The following is a 21916-nucleotide window of genomic DNA, read 5'->3' as shown; positions in this document are numbered from 1 at the left end:
TAGAGTAGCCGTTTGCCTCCACAGAACATAAAGGTTGCCTCTGATGACTAGCTCAGAGTTGGATCGTCCCCAGAGCACATCACAAAGGCGTGAGGCGAATCCCACTTTTTGTGGCCCAGTTTGGTTCAGACGTGATGATGATAACTGGATTATTTTGTGTTTGCTTAGATCACTCTCCTGATGGACCACTTACAAATGGTGATGGCAGAGAACCTCGGACAGGAGTCAAGAGGAAGCTAGTAAGTGCATCAGAAGATGAGCATCTGGAAGAGGCAGACGAAGAGGAAAAGAAGAAAAGAGACTTGAAGGAAAAGTCTGGTTTATCTTCATCAGAAAGTGGGGAATCAGCATCCAGTTCAAGTTCTGAAAGCAGAAGTGGCTCTGATTCAGACTCTGAATCAACATCCAGAACAGATCAGGATTACATTGATGGAGACCATGACTACAGCAAAGTTGTGCAATCCAAAAAACCCAAGAGAAAAATCAAAAGAAAAGTCACCAGTGGGAAGAGGAATTGGCAGGGCAGAGGGACAGGGAGGAGGGGTAGGTGGGGGAGGTGGGGCAGATGGAGTAGAGGGGGAAGAGGTGGAAGAGGTGGACGAGGTTGTGGCAGAGGAAGAGGTGGTGGCAGGGGAGGAAGAAGAGGCCGGGGAGGCAGAGGAGCCTCGCGAGGAGCCACCAGAGCGAAACGTGCCCGAATTACAGATGATGAATTTGAAAATCTGTTTGGAGGACAATTTGGTGAGAACGTGTTTGGAGGCCGATTCAGTAGGCCGCCTCGAATCAAAACAAGGAATGAGGGCAGGAGAACTGTCCTGTATAACGACGATTCTGATAATGACAATTTTGTGCACACCGAGGATCCTTTGAACCTTGGTACTTCCAGGTCAGGCAGGGTGCGGAAAATGACAGAAAAAGCCAGGGTCAGCCATCTCATGGGATGGAATTATTGACAGATGAAAAACTTTGGAACAATTTTAAAAGAACTTCAATGGCCTTCTACTGCAGGGATTTTACCAGAAAATCTACCAAGCAAGTTGTGCGGGGACTCCACTCATGTCTCACAGTGGTGCTTTTCCATTATGTCAATTTGCGTTTGTTTTAAAACTTCAGATCGCCACACTTCATTGGTCAAAACAAGCCTTATTCATTAGGCCTTAAATTACAGAAATTCTTCCCCACACACTACGAGTTCATCGCATTAAAGAGGCTTCCAGCTTCTCAATAAGAACATGATATTTTAAATCATGATTATGACTTCTCTCCCTTGTTTTGTTTTTGTATTATAGAAATAGCACCTTCTTACAGAGTTTTTATGTGGTTTCTGCCATAAATCCTTATAAACAGTAATAATTATAACTTTTGCACAATACACCAATCCTAAAGGCAGCTATAAAATGTTTACAGTTTCTATATTGTAAGAAGGATCTGGATTATTTTAATCTTCCCAGGCCAAACAGTCATGAATTGTGCTGAACTGAAGTATGTCTATACTACAGTTACGGGGGTCCTGATGTGCTTTCTATCGGTTCTTTATTCGTGTAAAAAGTGACAAAGGGTTGGTGCCTTGTAAATATGTAGCAAACCTTTGATGTGGTGTGTCCTATGTGTGCATTAACTTTATTAAAAAGAGAATACTTGAGAAGTATGAATATCTAGACAAAAGGTGCCAAATGCAAAAGTTACTTGCATCTATTTTCTTTTTGTCCTCTCATATTTTTATAGTATTAATAGAGATTGTGCAGCTAAGGGGTGACTTCAACATTTGAAAGGTTCCTCCTCTTCAAAGCATAACGTGATTTTTAATAGTAGCTTGGCTACCTCTATTTACAACTACTGGAAACTTAAAAGAAAATAGATGCTATTATTCAGTATGTGTTGAAGAAGAGGCAAGCAGGAGCGTAGAGGGATGGAATTGCTCGCTGAGTTGTACAGTAACTATATCTCCATTATATCGACACAATGAAAACAAATCCAAGCAATGATCAGAGTTTTCAGAAGCGTGATGTTTTCAGCAGGTGGTAGTTTGTGCAGATAGGCCAACTGGCTCCCACGCAGTTCTGCCGCGACTTGCTCGGTGCAAATCTGTGTTTAGTTTAATTTGTCCCCTGAAGCTGATGGGGAAGCTGAACTGAGCTCTGTGCCTCTGGTGGCTAGTGGTCCTGATAACTTTGTTCTCGTCCTCCAGACAGACTCTTGTGTCTCAAGCTTCCAGAAGAGAATTGTTGTTGCACTATACTTGTTATACTGAAAACTGCGAACTTGAAAACAGAACTCATTTTGGTAGTGATAGTACAGTTTGTGACAGTGCGAGGGAAGTCGGTAGTGTCTTTCCCCAGCGAAAGGCAGCGGCCTCAGTGAGCAGGAACAGGGGATTTGTCGTGGGGTGAGCTGGAGCTGGGCAGCCTCTTTGCTTAGTAGGGTCTGGTTGAAATATATATGGGACTTCGGTTTTCTCGTGTTGTTTAAAATAATCTGACAGTTCCAGCTTGGTTATGAGAGTACGTTGGTTTACACAGAGAGAACAAACGAAAAAAAAAGAGGTTAGAAATTTTTAGTGGAGTTTTTCAAGATTTCTTTTTTTTAAAATTTTCATCCAGTATCCTTAAGTTCATCTGTGCACGGCTTGGTCAATAATTCTGGAAAACCTCAGGCAGCAAAGAGTGACCCATGTATATTCTCAGATGCAGAAGGAATTTAATTTTTGACTTTCTATATTAAGCACTAGCTATTTTATCTCGCTTTCCAAAAATTCTACTTAGATGCAAAATGACTTGAAAAAAAAATGCAAAGGTTTAGTTTTGTGATGGAGGAGAGTATATCCTAAATTGCTCAGAGCATTAATATGAGTTTATGGTACAGTAGAAGAATCACATTTTTTTAATAACTGTTTTGAATCAGCCATAATCCATTTCTGGACTTAATTCAGTTGTGTTTTGATGGAAATATAGCGCAGAGGCTCTCCTAGTTCTGTATTGGGCTTTAAAATATAAACACCCGTCCTATCATCTCTCTCTCATATATATATAATATATATATATATACATACATATATATTTATAAAAAAAATGTGTTATTTCTTTGATTGGTCCTCCTACATACGGTAACCAGGAATAGCATGTATGCATCAGCTCATAGTCAGAATCATACCCATTTTAGATCAGTCCTCTTGAGCTAACGTAAACACTATGGTTTCTGTTCTAAAGCCTGAAAATCTTGAAATGCAAAAGAAATGCTTTTCATATATTTCTGACTGGCCGAAGATCCACTTACTTATTTATTTTGTGTAAGGGTTGGGGGGAGATAAACACGCGGATTCCAGAGAAATCCTTTTATAATTTGTGTATTTTAGCAGCAATTAGAATAATATTAAATATGTTCTCAAATGTATCTTTTCTATGTAATGAAGTACTGTGAAGATAACAGTGAAGCATCACTTTACTGTGGCGTAAGTATTAATCATATGTGTTACATGATTAAGAGCTAGACAGCAGGGTGTGCTAGAACAACAGAACTATTGCTTATTGTAGAAGAAAATGTGTTTTTTGGGTTTTTTTTGTGCATGAGAACCTTTTTATAAGCATGAAAAACTAACTTGTTTTTAGCTATGTTCTTTTCACTTGGTTTGGTACCTGGGTTCTTTCTCCGAGTTGGGCAGTTGATTTCTCACGGCCTCGGTCTGTGGCAGAACGATAACTCTGTAGTAACTCGGGCGCTTTCTCTCAAACCCCAGATCCTGCTAGGAGCCGCTTATGGTTGCAGAAAGCCTGATCCCAGCCCAGCGGGCGCATCGGAAGCAGTAAGCCGATGTAAGCCGTGCGCTGGCACGGTCCCCGACCCCAAAGCCGCATGCTCGTGACCTCGCTGAGGCGCCAGCAGGCCGCAGCCTCTCCTTGCACCTTTACCGAAAGACTCCCCGGCTGGGCCTCGGGAAAGGGTTTGAAGGTCTGGGGATTCGTCAGCTCCCCGAGGCTGGCGAGGTGCGTGGGCAGGCCATGGCTTCCTTCCTGCCCTAGGAGTAGTTGTTGGGCGCCAGCGCTTCGAGGTTTCCGCTAACCCTGAAACCTCGCGTGGGCCTTCCTGTGAGCGTGGGGGTCCTGGGGGCGTTTGGAGGCACCCTGGAAAACGGGGCTTCTGCCCCCAGGGGTACCCGCGGCACGCTGCCAGCCCCTGCTTCATCCCCTGAGGAGATGGGGCTGAAAACCCCGCGTGCCTCCTTGTTCTCAGCTGTCTCCTGCCCCCAAGTCTGCTCTCTCTGTAGCACTCCCGTTTCTCCTGGACCAGGGCATCCATGACCAAGCTCGTTTTGCGGTTCCGCTGTGCCGTCGCATCAGTTTGGCCCACGCTTGGCCCGCCTTTAGCTTTCTGTCATCCTTTGGTTTCCTGTTGGCCTGTTCCACCCCCGTTCTCTAGCCTCCCGTTCCTGCCCCACAGTTTACCTGTGAGACTCTTGGCATTTGATGATACCTTGATGAACTCTGTTTCGGCTAAACTGTTAGGGTGTAAGACTTAATTCGTTGCCTGTTGTTTGTCAAGGAGCTGAACTGTCCCGTGACTTGCCACATCTTCTATGTCTGCCTTACCTTGTTCTTAGCCCCCTTCCCCAGCGGCTGGAGGTGGATTAATTACAAAGGAAAGTTTGTGCTCTTGCTTCTCGGCCACCCCTCGCCCCGATGGGGCACTGTGCCCACCGTGCCGTGTCTACTGAATTATTACTCTTTTTTTTTTTTCCTTTGATGCATGAATTTAATGTCAAATTTGCAAAAGTCGTGGGCTTCCTGCCTCCCGGGGTATCTCTGTTGGCACTGCCCGTGGAGCTTCTCCGTTGGTGCTTGTGCTGGGGTTGGGTCTGTGCCGTTTTATCGCTCCTTTGTCCTTGTTTTCTTCAAGCCGTGTCGTAGCTGTTGTGTGTGCGCTCCGCGTTCCCGGTGCCACATCCCTCTTCTCTCTCATCTTTTTTGCCACCGTTATCCCACCCGTGCTCCCCTCGGAAGCTCCCTGGGGCAGCGGTGGCCTCAGGGACAGCTTCCCGAGGTTCTCCGTCACCTCCCCAGCACTTCGTAATGCGCTTCTTGGCCAGGTTCCCCAGCCACCCGGGGTGGATGTGCCGAGTGCTGTGGGAGGAAGCTGTCCTCTTTTCCTAGCTCTTCTTCTATCTCATCCCAAGTAGGAATGCCTTCTTCGCTTTCAAACTTCCGTTCCTTAACTGCAGATCACCAGTTGGAGTAAAGAGAGAGCCTGGTGGGCTCAATGTAGCATCGAAAATCTTGGGTTGCTCCTCCTAGTAACAGAAGCTGGCACAGACGTAAGCAGAGGCCACCCCCGTCAAGTCCCCCCTGCAGGTGAACAAGCTAAATGTAGTCATTAAGAAATAACAACTTGCGGAATGATTTTTGGTTGCCTAAAATCTTGTATCCTTTGCGTATTTTGATTCTCCCCGACCGTGTTTTTAGATGCACAGCTCAGGTGCTTCTGCGTGCGGGCTGCCGGGTTCACAGAGCACTGAAAAGAGCCGACATTGGGCGCGTAGTAAAAATCGTTCTGGAGTAATTTATAAAATATGGAAAAAGGAACTAAAATGTATTGCTTTTGTCAGTGTTGGAGGCTCTGCTGACCTCAGAAAGCAAGATAACCTTGGCAGGCGTTTAAGATGCTGCTCCTAGATGGCTCTGAGTGTCTCTGACAACCGTTCAAAATCACACAGTACTAACAGGAGAAAATAAGTTTAAATCACTAATTCCTGATAAGGACCCAAGATTGCTGTTCTGTCTTTAACCTGGGTGGTCAAGGACAGGGAAAACCAAATTGCTGCAGGCGTCGGGATGTCTTGTCAGCCCTGACTGGGGTGTCCTGCTGCCGCTGGTCTGTGTCAGTTCAGTGTTTTAGAAACGCATTTGTGAGTTTACATTTCTTGATTTTTATTTTTTTTAAATCTTCATGCAAAGATTTATAAAATGCTAATTATTTACACGATAGACTGAAGGGGCAGTTAACAATCCAAGGCTAAATCTCTATTTAGTATTGTAGGGAGCTGTCATTGTGTTCTTTCAAGTATGTATTATAGAAAATTACTGCGCATGTGCGATAGATAATTTTCAATATTAGTATATCAGAGGTTTACACATTTGAAAAAAAAACAAAGACAAAAAAAACTCCTTTATGTACAGTAAGTAACAGCCTGCAAAACTTAGTCTGAAAGTTGTCTTTTTTAGTATTAGAAATGCAAAGACCTGTTGGAAGCTTGTACATTTTTACTGTGTCATGTTCAGCCCACAGCAAACGTACACAACTGTGCTCTGAGTCCCTGAAAACGTTCCGGTGGAATTGCTGTCACAGCCTTAACTCTAGTGTTATAAAAATGGTGCTTAAATACATTTACGTGCATGGATGTGGGTACCTGACCAGGGTTTGTGCGAATTTCAAGTAAAACAAGCTGCGCTTATAACACTCCCGGCAAAGAACGGCGGCCGCATGTGTGAATTTACAGTGAATTTACAGTGAATTTACAGCCTGTGGCTGTCCGGCAAGTGTTTGAGCTCGTGGGCAACCAAGAGCGCTTTGGGTTCTTGGTGTGCTTTTTGGGCCCGGCCACCCTGCTGGCTGCGGGGGTCTGGCAGCCGGGGGGGGCTTGGGCTTCCTCGCCCCGCCGGGAAAGCCGAAGGCGCCGATCCTCTTCTTCAAACGGCCTCCTGAGAGAGTGGGGGCTGCCCAGATCCGCCCCGAGCCCCCGGGCTGGTCCGCGTGTTCTCCGTAGCGATACTGACATAGAGCTCCTCGTTCCTCCCCGAGTCCTTAGAGCAGACGTCATTTAGAAATAGTTGGTGTTGGAGCAGCGACATTCACGTGATTTTAGGCTCTACGGTTCATGCTCTGGATGATTTAAAATACTCCAAAAATGCACAAAGCTATTAGAATTCTGTACTTTATTGATTTATTTTTTTTTTCAGGTGATATTTATGCCCATATCTTCACATCCGCTATCTCAGGTCCCTTTAAATGAATACTTCAGGGATTTTGATGCCACTCGTTGGCAGACCAAATGTAATATTTATATGCAATGAGCTGTTAGTTTTTGTATTGTACAAATGTAAATTTGTAAAGATTTTTTTCTAGAGTTTTTTTGAAGTCACTTATGTAATCTAGGATGTTTCATTTTCCAGCTGTGGGATTGTCTTAATAAAAAAGATAAACTCTTACTTTGGTTTTGCATTGCTTACTCAGGGGTTTAGAATTAAAAAGACAAAATAAAAAGAACAATCGGCTTTCAACACGAAAGTACTTTTTGTTTTAGCTGGATAATTCCACACTTACAAACAAGGACACCTGTGTGAGCTGGATACACTGGGAGAATTTCTGGAAATTTGGCTTGCCGAGGCCTTGGGGCTAGGAAAGGAGGAGCTGGGAGGTGACAGGGATGCGGCAGAGCTCGAGGGGGACGGGATGGAGACCCCCAGTGGGGTGGCCGCGGGCTGTCTGCTGGCATTCTGGTGCCAGCAGGGCCCAAGGGGGGCCTGGGCTGCCCATGGAGGAGTCCCTCGGAGCATCTCGCTGTTTTACTCCTGGTTTAATCACAGTTTTATACGCTTAGAGCCGCAATGCGTTAATTCCTTTGCACCGTGGGAAAAATCCAATACTGTGATACGGAACCGCGCTGTTTTCCCTCCGCTGCTGAAGAGAGACGGACAGATACTGCCCAAGGAGATTTTAAGCAAACGCCGTTTCTGGTTTCGGCGGAGCTTGTTCCTGCTGGGCGTGGATGCCCCATCGGTCGTTGTGCTGTGGTTTTGTGCTCTGCTGCCACTGGGCTCCAGGAAAATACTTAGATCTCTCTTTGCAGTGATGGGAAGATGGATTTTTGGCTCCTCTGACTTTTATTTTATTTTATTATTATTTTATTTTATTATTTTATTTTATTATTCTTTTATTATTATTTTATTTTATTATTTTATTTTATTATTCTTTTATTATTATTTTATTATTATTTTACTTTATTTTTCCCCAGAGCCGATGCTGCGTACTTGCTGAGCTCCCCAATGCAATCCAGTCATTGCCTGCTGCAAAGTCCGAGCAGGAGCATTTTACTTTACTCTCATTCTCTGCTGCGTTGAACATTTCCCTTCATTTTTTGTGTCGATCTTGGCATGCGAAGCATGCTCTTTTTTTATTGTTTTCTTGAAGGAGGTTGTGGTACGCGTACATATTGTCATAATTTTTAAGGACTCCTGTGCTCGGCGGGCAAGGTGTGGGGCTCAGCAGAGCCGGGTCCTTCACCCTTCCCTGCCCTTTCGCTTCCAAACAGGAGGCTTCAAAGGTTGGATATTTCTGCATTTAAACCTGGCCTGGTGCAAAAGGGAAGAGAAGTTAGGGGTGAAGGCGACCTGCGGCTGGCCCTGGTCTCCGGCAGCGAGAGCAGCAGGCTGGGGCTTCCCGTGCCCTTCCACACCAGGCTAGGGTAACCGGGCAGTGAAATAACTTTTTTCCTCGCTGTTTCACACTCAGCTCACCCTTAAAAGGGCTACTTTTAACATCATTCGCCAAATCTTTTATGCAGAGGCTGGCAGACGGAATAACTGGGGTGAAGAATAGCAAGAACGGAGGAGCAGGGAAGATAAACAGGCTTGATAGCGCAGCACATAAGCTGCTTGTTTTGTGCTGAAACGGGAACATGCAGGCATTTTTTCCAAAAGAAGCAATTAACACTTTTTAAATAGCTATATTATGCAGTCAAAAAAAAATAAAAATGCTGTGTTTACTGCAGTTGGGAATGTATTAGGTTTATTCACTGTAACAAAATGGGTTTTGTTTAAGACAGGGAACTGATAAAAGACTCTAAAACCAAACTTCTGATGAAAGTTCCTGAATGTATGAATCCGAGTGAAGAAGGAAAACAGATTTGTTAGCACAGACAGCAGCTATTAGCAAGCTCGCTACGTAAATGCTCTCTGATTCTTAAAGATATTAGTTATTAGGAGCGTTTTGTGATTTCAGGGACAAGAGGCTTCTTGTTTGCACCAAAGTTTCCCTAGTTCTTGTTGCGGCATCTTCAGGGCAGCTGGGATCCACTCGGTTCTGCTCCTGCCTTGCCCTCAGGACCCCGAATCCCAGCACCCCCATGTAGGTGCCCTTTACCTCCCCTCTTCTTCCCGTCCTCCCTCACCGTGCCCTGCTTTACTTTTGCTTGCAATCAATTTCTTTCCCGATCATCTCTCTTCCAAATTCTTTCCCCCAAAAACTACGCTTGTTTTTCCATCGCTAAAGGAAATTCTGCCGCGGATACAAAGAAAGGTGCGAAAGCACCGCAGTGTGCTGCGCCTCCCGGTGGGGGTGGGATTGGGTCCACTCCAACCGTGGGCAGAGCACAAAGACCTGCGAGGACAGAGGCGGGTGGCTGCTGGAGAAACTCAGGTGCAAGCTGGCCACAGAGGGGGCCTCGAGATGTTTCCTCTCTTTTTGCCCCGTTTTCCTGCGTTTTAACCGCGCCTACTTAAAGTTTAAAAAATGTAAATGGCGAATGCAGCAGATGTGCATCAATACCCCGCGCGAGAGAGAACTACGGGATTTTTCCCTTTTGTCTCAGGGCTGCTGAAAAAGCGCTGGAGGAAGATGTTGAAATGGGCGCCCCATATAGATACCGCCGCACGAGAAAGCATGCCCACTCCCTTGTGCTGCCACATAATAGAGTTAAAAAGAAATAAGTCTGATTTCCATACTGACTCACTGCTCGCACTTTGTTTAGCGACTGTTGAATCCCATTTCGCTTCAGCTGGTTGCGAGGCAGTGACAGGTGCAGAATCTCCTCTTTTTGTTCTCACGGCAGATGCAAGCAGGGGAGAGAGCGATGTGTTTCTAGCCCATAAAGCATCAATAGAATAACGTTAAATTAAGACTAAAACATTTCTGATGAATGAAAGCAGAAGCATAAATTTCCAGGAAGAAAATATGTTCTACAAGAAACCCAAGTTTTCAAACTTGCAAAATGGGGGTTTGTTTTAACACCAGACGTTTATAATTTATTTTAATGTTCTTGTAGCTCGAGTGGCAACAGCACCGCAAGTGGGGAAGGGGCAGGTTCCCTTCTGGGGCCGTTCCTGCCCCTCTATCCCCCGACCTGGGCAGCCGGGTGGCAGGGACACGGCGTGTGCATTTTGGAGGAGCAGGAGGAGGATGCTCCTCTGCCAGCACGGCTGTATGAGGTTCACTCCCAGCAATGCTGCAGATCCCTTCCCAAACCCAAGGGCTTCAGCACGCCTAGCGCATGGAGAGGGGGCAGGCACGGACCCAGCACGTTGGCCACGGCCCGTATGCTCCTCACCATAGCCCGCTCTTCCAGATGCCAGCACCATAAGGTGCCTGGGCAGGAGCTGGTTTTCTCCCTCCAAGAACGTTCCTGAGGTCTTGGCGTGTCCCTGGCCTACACCAGAAAGTTCAAAAAATTCGGTTTCTTTCAAGGGTTTTCCTCATAACGTGGTATCTCATGCGTATGCCGTTCCTAAACGGGGGGAGGGTAGCGTTGGGTTTGGTTTTGCTTTTTTCTTTAAACGGCTAACTCGCATTTAGGAAAGGCTAAAATAAAGGGAGTAGCTTCACTTGAGTTTGACCACTTCGCTGCTTTTTCAGCTGGGGGCATGCAGCGGGGGCAGGAGCGGCCGTGTTAGAGGCGAGTTCTGCTCCGGGCTCCGACGGGACCCCCTCTCATCCAGCACCAGCCCTCCGTGGAGGCAATCAAGATGAGACTGGGAACGTCCCCTTCCACCAACAAAATCCCTGAGAAAACAGAAACTGGAGCAACTTCAGCGTGTCACGGAGTGGCGAGAGGAGGCACCAAAGGCAGCAGCCCATCTCAGTGCACTGACGGGAGCGGGGCCTGCCGACCAGCCTCACCCCAAACTGGCGTATTTCCACCAGCCTGCAGTGTAATTAAAGCCCTTTATGCATAGTAATGGTTGCGCTAATTAAATGTTGCTGTTTATTATTAAATAATGGAGCTCATTAGCATGTGCTGTGCTGCGGAGATGCTCGCAGCCCAGCGCCGGTGCCTGGCTCGACCCAGCCAACCCGGGGATGCGCTGACCCCAAATCGCCCCCGTTTTGTCAAGTTTGTGCTGACAGCGTCGAAGCATTTGGACTTGTCTGGGCAGAGGTATTTTAAATTGGGAACATTTTAATAGGCTGTGCAGTGAAACATCCATATGCATGCTGCTTGGGGTCACTTTTGATCCCTTTACAGCATTCCATAGGCACTGGAGAAATCGGATATCCAGCACATTCCCACGGGGAACATTTTTGCATTTGTACAAAGCTAAATTGATTGCAAGCACGCAGCCAGTACTATGGCAAATTTAAGCTTGTTGTTTTGCTGGTACATCGTATAACAATGTTTTTATGAAAGCTGTGTAGTCGCTACACAGATAATTTTCAAATTTCCTGAGCTAAGCTGAGCAGTGGTGTATTAAAGATTCATATATGTTGAAATATTCACAGTATAAAGTCTTAACGCACACAACGGTAATTCAAAACACTCCAGCCTTTGGGTCAAAATAGAAGCCGAGAACATAAAAAAAAAAAAAAAACACAACAAGGCAGTGCTGAAACCCGACTTGTTTTTACCACTCTGTTGCCCACAGCCCCGGTGAATCAGAGTCCTGTTTGCTCCTCGTTTCGTGTGATTTATTATCAGAGGGGCCAGCTGGGACCGCTGTGGTTAACGGACTGTCAGCATTTCCATTACCGGCGCTTTATAGCTCAGCCATAAACGTTTGCTCAGAACTGCGATGTTCCAAACCCTGGGCTTAGGAAGGCTTCTTCTTTTTCCCCCAGAACTTTACTTTCAAGTGATTTATTTAAATAAAAGCTAATGAAAATAAGAATCTCTGAAGTTAGAGGCTCGTGATGGCTTCTTTGTCTCTGGAGAGAGGCAGGGAGCTCTCACAGGCATCTTCATTACCTATAGCTGCAAAGCACGTGTATGCTCACCAAAATAGCTTCGCGTGAGTTTAGCAACATATGGTGGAAACTGCAATTATTTGAAAGCTAGGTTGATAATTTACATTTTCGTGTACAGTCTAAAGTGCAGAAATCCACACCAAGCTGTAGAAGCCTTGTTCCTTATGTGACACGAGAGCAGACGTCATCGCCACGAGCAGTGTAAAGTCCCGGGGGAGCCGATCTCTTATCTCTTATCAAGCAGCCATGAATAGTTTTGGATCAGTGAAGGACTCAGGGCCTTCGCTGCCCGGCCTTCGCACACGCTGGAGGCTGGGGGTTTTCTCCTCTTTATGGCTGGTGGTGAAAAGATCCCATTAAGGTAAAGCTATGCTCAGGATTTAATGTGGGCCCATTCCCTATTGCCATTATACAGTAGCCATCGTCAATAAAAACCGTCTGCTTCCAGTTAATGTGTTTTTCAAAAGACTTGGCAAAAAATGAGTTTTTAAGAGATTTTCTGCACATTGTGATTCTGGGCGCCGATAAAAGCTAAGCCACGCGCTGTGAGCTGTTGGGCTGTGGGTTGGTGATGCACCCAGACCTAACGGGCACCTGTAGGAACATAAGCAAGAAACGCCAGTTTGACAGAAAACCAAAGCCAAAATTCCCTTTGCTAACATTAGCAGAGCTACCTGGAGGGCTCAGGGAATGAGGGAACTTTCAGGAAAGCTTTGGGAAAGCATTGCTGCAGCACTGCTGAGCTGGTCACTCCTTTGCTTTAGCCCTGCTTCATACTTTACAGCACACAAATAATACCCACGAATGCATTATTTCCACCATTATTTCCCCGAGGAGCTGGCAAGAAACTTAATTCTTTTTTCTATTTAGGTGCACAAGCAATGTGTTGCTTCCAGCAGCCGAGCCTGGCCGCGCTGATGCCAGGAGCAAGCTCCGTGCTCAAAGCCCAGCACCCAACGATGAGTGTCTCGATCGCTCACCATTACTGCACAACAGATTTACAAAGTATTGCTTTGTAGTAATGCATTAAAAATGGGCTATGGGGGTATGAATTGTGAAATGGGATCCTAATCTCTTTTCTGTCCCCAGGTTTCACACCTGTGTGCGCTTCTCTCTGTGTTGAGGTCCTCGATGCAAGAATTGGGTGAAAAGCAGGCACTAAGGGGAGCGAACTGAGTGTTCGGAAGGTGAAACTGCAGCTCCGGGTGGCTTGGGAGAAGCAACGAAGAGGCTGTTAATTGGGGAAATCCCAATTAGAGGATCTCGGGGTCAGGAAACAGACTGCAATTGCAGAGCTGATGCTGCAGTGGACCTCAGGAGCAACCCTCAGCCCTGTGGCAGGCAGGAGGGTGCCCTGCTGGAAAAGCAGCCGCTTGTCCCCAAGGGTTAGGGGCAGGGCCAGGAGGGGCAGGTTATTAAAATCCAGCGCTAGCTGGATTGTCCTCCAGAGGCAGGGAAAACTGTAGGCAGAACAAAAGACGCAGCTCATGAAGGTGGCTTATAAATAATTACCATTACAAGCTTTAAATAGCCTTGTGTTTCTCAGAAGGACGAGGCTCAGGGGCAGGGCTGGGCCCTTCCCATCAATGCCAGCACGGGCTGGTGGCCCCACCGCTGCCGACAGCGGAGCAAGAAATAGTAGGCGATGCCCGTGCTTGGAAAAGCGCGGGGAAACCTCGGGGCAGGCTGGCTGCTCCTGCACGCCCGGCTCAATTCCTGCCCCGCCCGGCTGGAATTTCTCATCCCCCATCCCATCCGTCACGGTTTTGTTCCTGTAAACTTAAAAGGAGTCGGATTACTTCCGAACCGATCCCCAATGAATTACCCCTGGTGAACATCGTGCAAAGCAGCGATTTTTTATCTCGTTCCCGCTCGTGTGAGCGGTACCCTGCTGATGGAAACCTTTGCCTACAGGCAGTGTATTTCGGCGGTGATGGTGGATGAGTCTTCTGCTGCCCATAAAAGCCAGAGAAACACAGAGATATTGCTTGTGTTTTCCCATTTTCTTTCTTTTTATAGTTGTCTGCATCCGATCTATCATAACAGATGTCTTCTCCAAGTTCCTTCTACGTTTTTTAAAGGTCTGACTGGTGAAACACCTTAAAGAAGGCAACAGGAACATGACTGTAAACTGGCAATTAGTGGGAAGAAACACTCACTTATGATTTTTTAATAATTTCTATGAAACATTAAGGGTCATATTGCTGAAACCCGCTTATTTGTCTTGCACTGAGAGCTCATCAGAAGCACTTATATCGCTAAATTGACCAGCAAGCCACATTTAGAGAAGTAATTTAAAATGAAAAATATCAAGTGACTTACAAAATGCAGATCCTGGGGCAGAGGCTTTTACATCTGTTAGGTTCTGATCTTCCTGCCACTGTTAAAGCCAACAGCCCTAATGGCAGCAAAGCGGATCCCTGCAGCTTGCAAGCTTACAGCAGGCAGACCCGGTCAGTCAGAAGTGTTTGTGGTATTTTGAGGGACAAAAATAGGATTTGGCCACCACCAGCCCCTGGAGAACCAAGGGTCAAAAGTGGTCCTCAAGGAGCACTCCAATTATTTGGTGTAGTTTGGGCCTTTTGACCTCTCTTGATTCAATTAAGCCTGCGTCAAACCAGGGTACGGCCGCCATCTTCAGAGGGTTTTGAGGCTTAATTAAAGGTCTTTGAAACACTTGTAAAAAAGATGTCGAAGAGCAAACCACTGATGAAAGCAGATTATTTAAGGATTAGTGAACACATCAGGTTCTGGAAGACCGGCCGAAGCCTGGGACCCCCTGGGAGAGGAGGAGATTTTTCAGAGGCGGGTTTGCAGCTGCTGGACGTGGGCACTGGAAACCAGCCAGCAGCACCCTGCTGCTCACCAGGAGCCTCTGCTGGGAGGGGGAGGGCAGGGCTTCACCCACCAGGTCACTTCTTGTCCCTCCCTTGTGGCTTCTGCCGTCTGGACAGGACTTCTGACACCCCGTTGGGGCAGTACTGCGGTGTCTCCATTTTTTTTAGAATCCAGTTGTACGAAAAATTCAAGATTTATCTATGTATTCTTATAGATGCTCTATTCTCCACTGGAAAGAAAAAGGAGAAAAAAAAAAAAAAGAATGCACAGTTCACAGTTTAACCGCATTTCCATTTTTCCATTTTATTATTTCTCTACTGTTTATAGTATAAATAAGGAAGGCTGAGAGTTTGGAACAGACTCCTGAAGATCTCAGTTTAAAAAGCTGTTACTTTATAAGCAATGTTTGCGAATTCAGGTCCCCAGCAATGTGGTTATTTTGCTTAGCTGCTATAAATACTTTATGAAAATGTCTACCCTGTCAAAGAGAATATGAGTTTGCTGAGTGTTGAACAGAGCTGCAGAAATGCATATTAAAGATTCACAAGCCAGACCACAGGCTTCATTCAGGAGAGCCTTTCTTGTGACTTTTTCAGCTGGTGGTGTGCTTCACGGACACGAGAATGTTTGTATCATCCCTTGCCTAAAAAAGCTGATTTAAGGCACAGCTTAATGGCCTTATTGAAAGAAACATGACTTTCAAAGCTGGCAATTAAGAACTGAGGATTCTGGCAAAGGCACCACATCCCCACTGCTGAAATCGTCCGCGCTTTGTGCTCGCACTGGGGTCTGCCTGGCTTGCAGGGAGCGAGCCCTGGATGTAGCTCCTAACCCGGGATGCAACACGATGGGAGCTGAGCACAACGGAACGCATCCATATTCCAATTACATCCTGAATGGCATTTGTTTATTAAATACTAAGCTATAGCTATCAGATTTTAACTTGCCTAATTTTTTTCTCTAACAAAGCACAATTTATTTGAATGGGTGCAGCAATCAATTACTCAGGGCAGCGTAGCGCGCTGCAGTCATCTGGGCTCTCCTCTGTCTTACTGCACTTACTTTTTTTTTTCTTTTCTTTCTTTTTTTTTTCCAAGGAAATGTAATCTTCCACATGTATTAGCATAATTTCTTGTGAAAGTGACTGTGCTAAAGTCATTGACAAATGCAGTTTGCAAACCAGAATATTTTTCAGGGAGATTACTTCCTTCTGGGGAGATATGCAAATACAGCCTTATTTTTATTCAAATATCTTATGAATTATCAGTGGGAAATTAGTTTGTGATTGTTCCTCAATCATTACACAAGGCACCTGTACACCGACTGCCTATTAGGAGTAGCTATTTATAACGCTTAATGAGTCAACTCCACCAAGGTCAGATGATATAAATGGTGCTGCTGGATTCACACAGGCACCGTTCATTAAGGATTAGCATCTGCTGTCTAGTAGCAGAAAAACATTGAAGTAGTTGCTTTGCCTTCACTTGTTGCTCTAAGATAAACATCCCTTGGGGTTTTGCTTTGTGATATCTCACGTGTTCGTGCAATGCAGACACAGGAGATAGCAAGCAGCAACTGGGATCTCGTAAGGTCAAGCCTCCGGCTTTCAGGGGGCACCAGGGGCTGAACGGTGACGAAGTGCGAGCCCTCAGCCCTCCGGCTCTGCACAGGCTGGCAGCTGGTGGAAACCCAGGGCTGGGTGCTTCAGGACTATGAGCTCCTCGGATGGGTTTCCGGGCTCTACAGCACAGCAGGACAGAGCTGGGAGGGACCGCTGCAGAGTTAGGGGTTGTGAGTCCAAAAAGCAAACCCCAGCGTCCTGCTGAGCACCGACCATTTATTTCTATGCGGTTGCTTGGGGTTAAAATCCCCTGCAGAGATGTTAGGAGTATGATTATGGCGGCACAAGACCGTATCACCTGCAATACGTATTTCTATGCCACGAGGGCCCCACTGAACGTTCAAATCAACAATTTGTTACCACAGCCGTAAAGTTAAACATTGTACGGCTGTACCCCTGTCAGCACGGGGCCTCGCTCCCTCAGCGGCAGCCGGGACACCAAGGGCGAGCCCTGGACACCGGGACTGGAGGAGCTGGGGGCAGCTCCTCGGGGCCCCTGTGAGCCCTCGCACCATGCCCCCGCCACACTGACGTCCCCCGGCCTTCCTACCAAGTGCAGACGAAGCCACCCTGGAGCTGGCTTTATTCCCCTGGCCGCCTGCCAGCCTGCACCCGCCGCCTGCCAGCAAGCTTCAGCAGCGGCAGCGCTTTCGGGAGGTGCCGAAAGCCGGCGCGGCTGTAAAGGCAGCAAACGCTCCCTTTGGAGCTGTCCCGGTCCCCGTCCATCACTTCTTTCGTGAAGGTTCAGCAGAGCAAAGCCTCGGCTGTGGGGACGGTCTGGGATTGCTGCCGAGCCCGCGTTGAGGCGCAGGAGGAGCAGCAGGCCGGGGCCGCAGCGCCGCTCAGCGCAGCAGCACTCGGGCACCTCACCTTTTGTCTTTTACTCATTAAGAAAGAGAACCGTGAGTTTTGGATCATCGTGGTTAAGCAAACAATTCTGCTTTAGAAAAGTTTTGCCGTTTTTTTCAGCACTTCTCTCCTTGTGGGCACGGCAAAACCCCACGGTAAGCATCAGCCGCTCGACCTGCCCGGCCTCCGAGCAGGGGAGCCCAGCCCCGGCCCCGTGGCAACGTGACTGCACAGGACAGCAGGAGCAAATCCTCCAGCAACCCCTGGAGCTTAATGGGAGCCCAGGTAATTATCACCCGGACTTGTCCTGTCTCCGGGGACAACCGCGAGGAGCGGGGTGCCGCACGGCCTGATGTCAGAGCTGAGCCCCAGTGAAGCCACCGGAGGAATTCTCCGGCACCTCGGTGTCACGCCGTGAATGGGAACGAGCAGGGGAAAGGTTTGCGCTGCGCTGGGACCCGGAGTGCTAATGAATGTTAACAGCTCGTAAAAGAGCCTGTGCTCCTCCATATTAATAATGCATCCGGAGCAGTAAGGAGTGATTGTGCAATAGAAACAATAATTGCAACGTTTAAGGGAAAATAAGTAGATGAGCTGATGTGAAAGTTCACTTCATTTGCACAGCATAATTTTGCTTTTTATCCTAGCCTGCGAGATGACTAAATGCTGGATGACAGGGGAAACGAGGAGGTCATCTGTCTTTTGCAAGTATTAGTGCTCTGGGTATTTGGATGTTAACATTTCAATGGCTTTTCTTTGAGAGGGGGCACAAGGCGAGCGCCAGAAGGAGCGTGCTATTTCCCCGATCTCTACAGATGTTCCCTGCGCCTGGTCCTTCTCCTTTCATTTGCAGAGCGCATCTGCCTGACGGCACGGGAAATGATTCATCAGGCGCTGAGAGGTGCTGCGCATCAGTCTTCTCCGCGTTGTTGTATTTTTCTCTAATTCAGACTTTGGATTTTAAGAGCGGAACGCTTTTTGTTCCCAGCAATGGCTGCAGGCACGAGGTCTCGCTGCGGTGGCTGTGAGCATCTCTGTAAGGATTCCTTTCCAAAGATTATCAGAGGTTTGTTTGTGTAACGAGTCCGTGCAGCATTTTGGAGTCCCCACAGCGGTTCCAGGTGGGAGCAGGCACTGCTCAGGGGCTGTCGATGTCTCCGGCAGGACACGCTGATCCCGACCTCGCTGGGCCACCACCAGGCCCTCAGCCACAACTCCTGCTCTGCTGGCAAAGGGGCTGGTGGGCATCTGCAGCATGGCAATGCTGCGTGTCGCTTTCCTGGGGCAGGCACATCTGGGAGAATCCCAGAGCGGAGCAGGGAGCGTTTTGCCTGCGGGAGCCGCCTCCTTGCCCAGCCTGAGCCAAGGGATTTCAGCAGCTACTCCAGCATCGGCTGCGTCTTTTTTTTCCTGAGCAAGCAGAAGGCAGAGGTTGCTCCCTGCACACTTCATAACGCTCAGCTGGGAAATCCCAAGGACAGGGAGCAGAAATAATTGGATAGAAAATGACAAAGTGGCATTATTACATATTATAGACTTTCTGCTGGATCGATACATGTCAGAATGTGTTTTGTAGCCTGGAGCTATCAGCTACAGAAGTTCTCCACGGCGCTCCTCGAAGTTCAGTGCTTTGGTTTTCCTCTGCACAGGCTGAGCCCACACCCCATCATTACCTGGGTATTTGCCAAGCAGGAACATGGGAAAACACCGCTGCTTATGCACAGGTCTCCTCAGTAAATTTCCACCCTGATTAACAAAAGGCTTTACTTAAAATAGCCTTCTTCCTCCCTGCTCCTCTCTGCACCACTATTGCATCTAAGCACTCAATTAACCAGGGAAGCGGAGCTAATAGCTACAAGGGGCAGCACAGCCCACAACACGCTCGGTGTGGCGGCCTCATCCTGCCAGCACCCCCCTTTGGCTGAGTGCTGCAGCAGAGCAGGAAAATGGGCTGTAGTTACTGCTGGGGCAGGACAGCGGGTGCAGGAAGGCTGCTGCGAGCACCCACGAGCTGATAAAACAGCTAGAGGGGGCATCGGGATTGTCCCACAACCCTCCAAACGTTTTTTTCCCCTCTCCTCTGTGTGCTTTTCATGGCACCAGCCCTCTCCTAACTTCTGGGGGTGCAGTTTGCAGTGCAGCCCGTGTTTCTCAGCTGGAGCAGAGCAGCCCTGATTCATCGCTCGCAGCCGCCTCCCGGAGAGGGGTCACGCCTCGGCGAGCCTCATTACCAGCAGGTAATGAAATGCTGCAGCCCTGTCAGTGCTACAAGAAATAAACTTTCCTCGCTGCCAGCTACTGCACCAAACATCACCCCGGCTCTTACAAGCAAAGGTTGCTGGGCTGGACCAGGAGGGAGGGGTGCTGGGCAGATGCTGGGCAGGTGCTGAGCATCCAACGCCTACTGTTCAATAGCAACAGGTGACAAATGACCTGACTGCTAATTATAAGCTGCTTATCTTCTGCCAGAAATTGCTACCAGGTGTTCTGGGCTAGCTAAAAGGAGAGGCTGGGGGTGCTACCCTTCTCTGGAGAGCTGTGGGGCAAAGGCTGTTCCTGTTCCCCACCTGGGATGTGCAGGGGAAACCCTGCTTGGGCCTGGGGCAGCTAAGCTGCTCCCTGCTGCAGGTAAGGTTGAAAGCTGCCTTTCTGCTCTTGTTAGAGATCTGCAGGCTGCAAAACCCATCCCTGCTCCCCATCCTCTGAGCAGTCAGGGCCCCACAACCTGGGTGAGGAAGGCTTTTTTGGGGGTGAGCTCAGCCCTAGGGCTTTGGGGTACAGGCAGGCAGCCCCAGGCTCCCCAGCAGCAGGACAGCCCCAGGTGTCCTTGCTGGCAGGACCTTGGCTGGCAGAGGTGGTTCTGTTATCTCAGTAACGGGTGCATGGAGATTGTGCAAACACTGCCCCGAGCACGTGCGTGTTTAATTTTGTAAATAGAAAAAGCCAAAACTGAGCCTATTGGGCAGAAAAGTCAACTTTCTCTCTGGAGAAAGCAAACAGGTCTGCTACTTTCTATGGAGTTTATTCATTCATTTTATTTTCCCCTCATCACAAGTAACTATTTTTATGGTGAGTGTAGATGTCAGCTTGTATTATTTATTTGTAACTTCAGATGCCTTTCTGCAAGCAACAAAATAACTTAATTCTTCATTGTTCTGACTTAAAAAACTAATCTTTTCCTTCTCTTGAGTCTGGAAGCCAGAATTTATTTGCTTTTAAAATTCCGTGCATGCGGGTGGTTTTTTCAGATTGTCTGTACTTGGTGACTGAGTACCCCCAATATTTACTGAATCACAGATGATGAGGTTGGAAAGGCCAACTTCATTTATTTAGCCTAAATCCCTGGGCAATACACATGATGGGCTGCTCTGCTGCCATTTAAATATTTATAGAGTTATTGGCTGCTTGACCCGTTTCGGTCTGTATGAAGTATATCCTACTTCCTAAATGATCATGGCTTCTTCCATTTGTTGCAATTTAGAGCTAAATCAAGTAAGTGTTAAATTCTGTGTTTTATCATGCTATTTTATTGCTGCATGCAAACTTCCAGTTCCAAACTTTTCTCACCATCTGATATGCCATTATTTTAACAAGTGGTGCCTTTTTTGAGTTTGAATCCATACTCTGTGCTTTCTTTGCCTTGCTTTATCAGCCTTATAGGGAAGCCTGTATGGGAAGATGAAAGCTGTAATAATCTGAATTTCTTAGCCTTAATTTTAATTTATTTTTTTTAGCTTTTCTGTTTGGTTTTGTGTTGCTTCTTTGCATGTTCCTTCTGTCATGTTTTACCCTGGGCTCAGCAGAGGCAGAAATGTTGTGAGTGGGGAGCAGGAGGGGCTGTAGGGCCGGAGGTTGCTGTGGGTAGCCTGGCTTCATGTGTAGCTGCTCCTTAGTGCCATGAGCTGCAGCTGGGATGCTGTGCTGGGTTTGGGGCTTCCAAACCTGCTTCAGCCTCTGCTTGCCTTGGCCCCCTGCCTCTGTTTTCTGCAGTGTTGAGACCTAATGCCCGGTGAGTTGTCAGGTTATGCTTTCAGTAATCCACCAGGAAAAACTGTCCCTGGCTCTGAACATTTGGGTTGTAAAGCCTTTGGTTCTGCTGGCCAGAAATTGGGCGGAAATACAGAAGCTTCTTTTGGTGTGCTCATGGATTTTTGTTTCATTATGCAAAGGGTTGCAAAGTGTGCATCCTGGGTGATAGCTGCTGTGCTGAGCACAAATAGTTCAGTGTGCATTGGCAGGGGCCTGCAGAGACTGGGCACCTGTGGGCATCGCTCTGCCATCTGTTTTCTAACCTGTGTTACCTGCCTGCCTTGTGGTGATATGGGGATGTACGAGGCGGTGAAGTTGAGGCACTGATGCAGATATAATACTCCTGACAAATTAGTGGAGCTTCATTAATTTTGGGGGGTTAGGTTAGCTTACATTGAAGAGCTTGATCCCTGCTTCTCTGACTCTAGCCTGAAAATAATAAGAAAATTGGTAAGTGCACAGACCTATGTTCATTACACAACCATTAACTAAAAATAACCACTTTGTAACCTTCCTAATTGGACCTTGTCTGCAAAGAAATGGTAACATATACCTGTAATAAAAGTGCATCGCACTGGGCTGCCACTCAGCTATGGCATGACTAGAGGAAACAGTTATATTTTATCTCTTTTGCAG

At 47.3% G+C, this 21916-nt stretch overlaps 1 protein-coding gene and 1 long non-coding RNA gene across 5 annotated transcripts in view; both read left to right on the top strand.

Annotated features, from left to right (window-relative positions):
- BRWD3 (bromodomain and WD repeat domain containing 3) overlaps positions 1-7196 on the top strand; it is a 55224-nt gene extending 48028 nt beyond the window's left edge. For all 3 annotated transcript variants that reach the window (XM_080554327.1, XM_080554326.1, XM_080554328.1), the window contains one exon: positions 169-7196. In XM_080554327.1, the coding sequence (XP_080410453.1) occupies positions 169-953 (785 nt within the window). In that variant the 3' untranslated portion in view covers positions 954-7196. The remainder of the gene's footprint in view (positions 1-168) is intronic.
- Positions 7197-15791: 8595 nt separating this feature from the next.
- Positions 15792-21916, top strand: part of LOC308176914 — a 17187-nt gene continuing 11062 nt past the window's right edge. Inside the window, exon 1 of one of the 2 annotated variants that reach the window (XR_013938731.1) lies at positions 15792-19879. This is a non-coding gene — a long non-coding RNA (uncharacterized lncRNA). The remainder of the gene's footprint in view (positions 19880-21916) is intronic. The other variant, XR_013938732.1, reaches the window with a different exon arrangement.

The sequence above is a fragment of the Anser brachyrhynchus genome (assembly GCF_964034855.1).
Source record: "Anser brachyrhynchus genome assembly, chromosome: 13".
NCBI classification, from domain to species: Eukaryota; Metazoa; Chordata; class Aves; order Anseriformes; family Anatidae; genus Anser; species Anser brachyrhynchus.
Note: the sequence above shows the minus strand (reverse complement) of the source record. Positions and strands in the feature narration are given on the sequence as shown.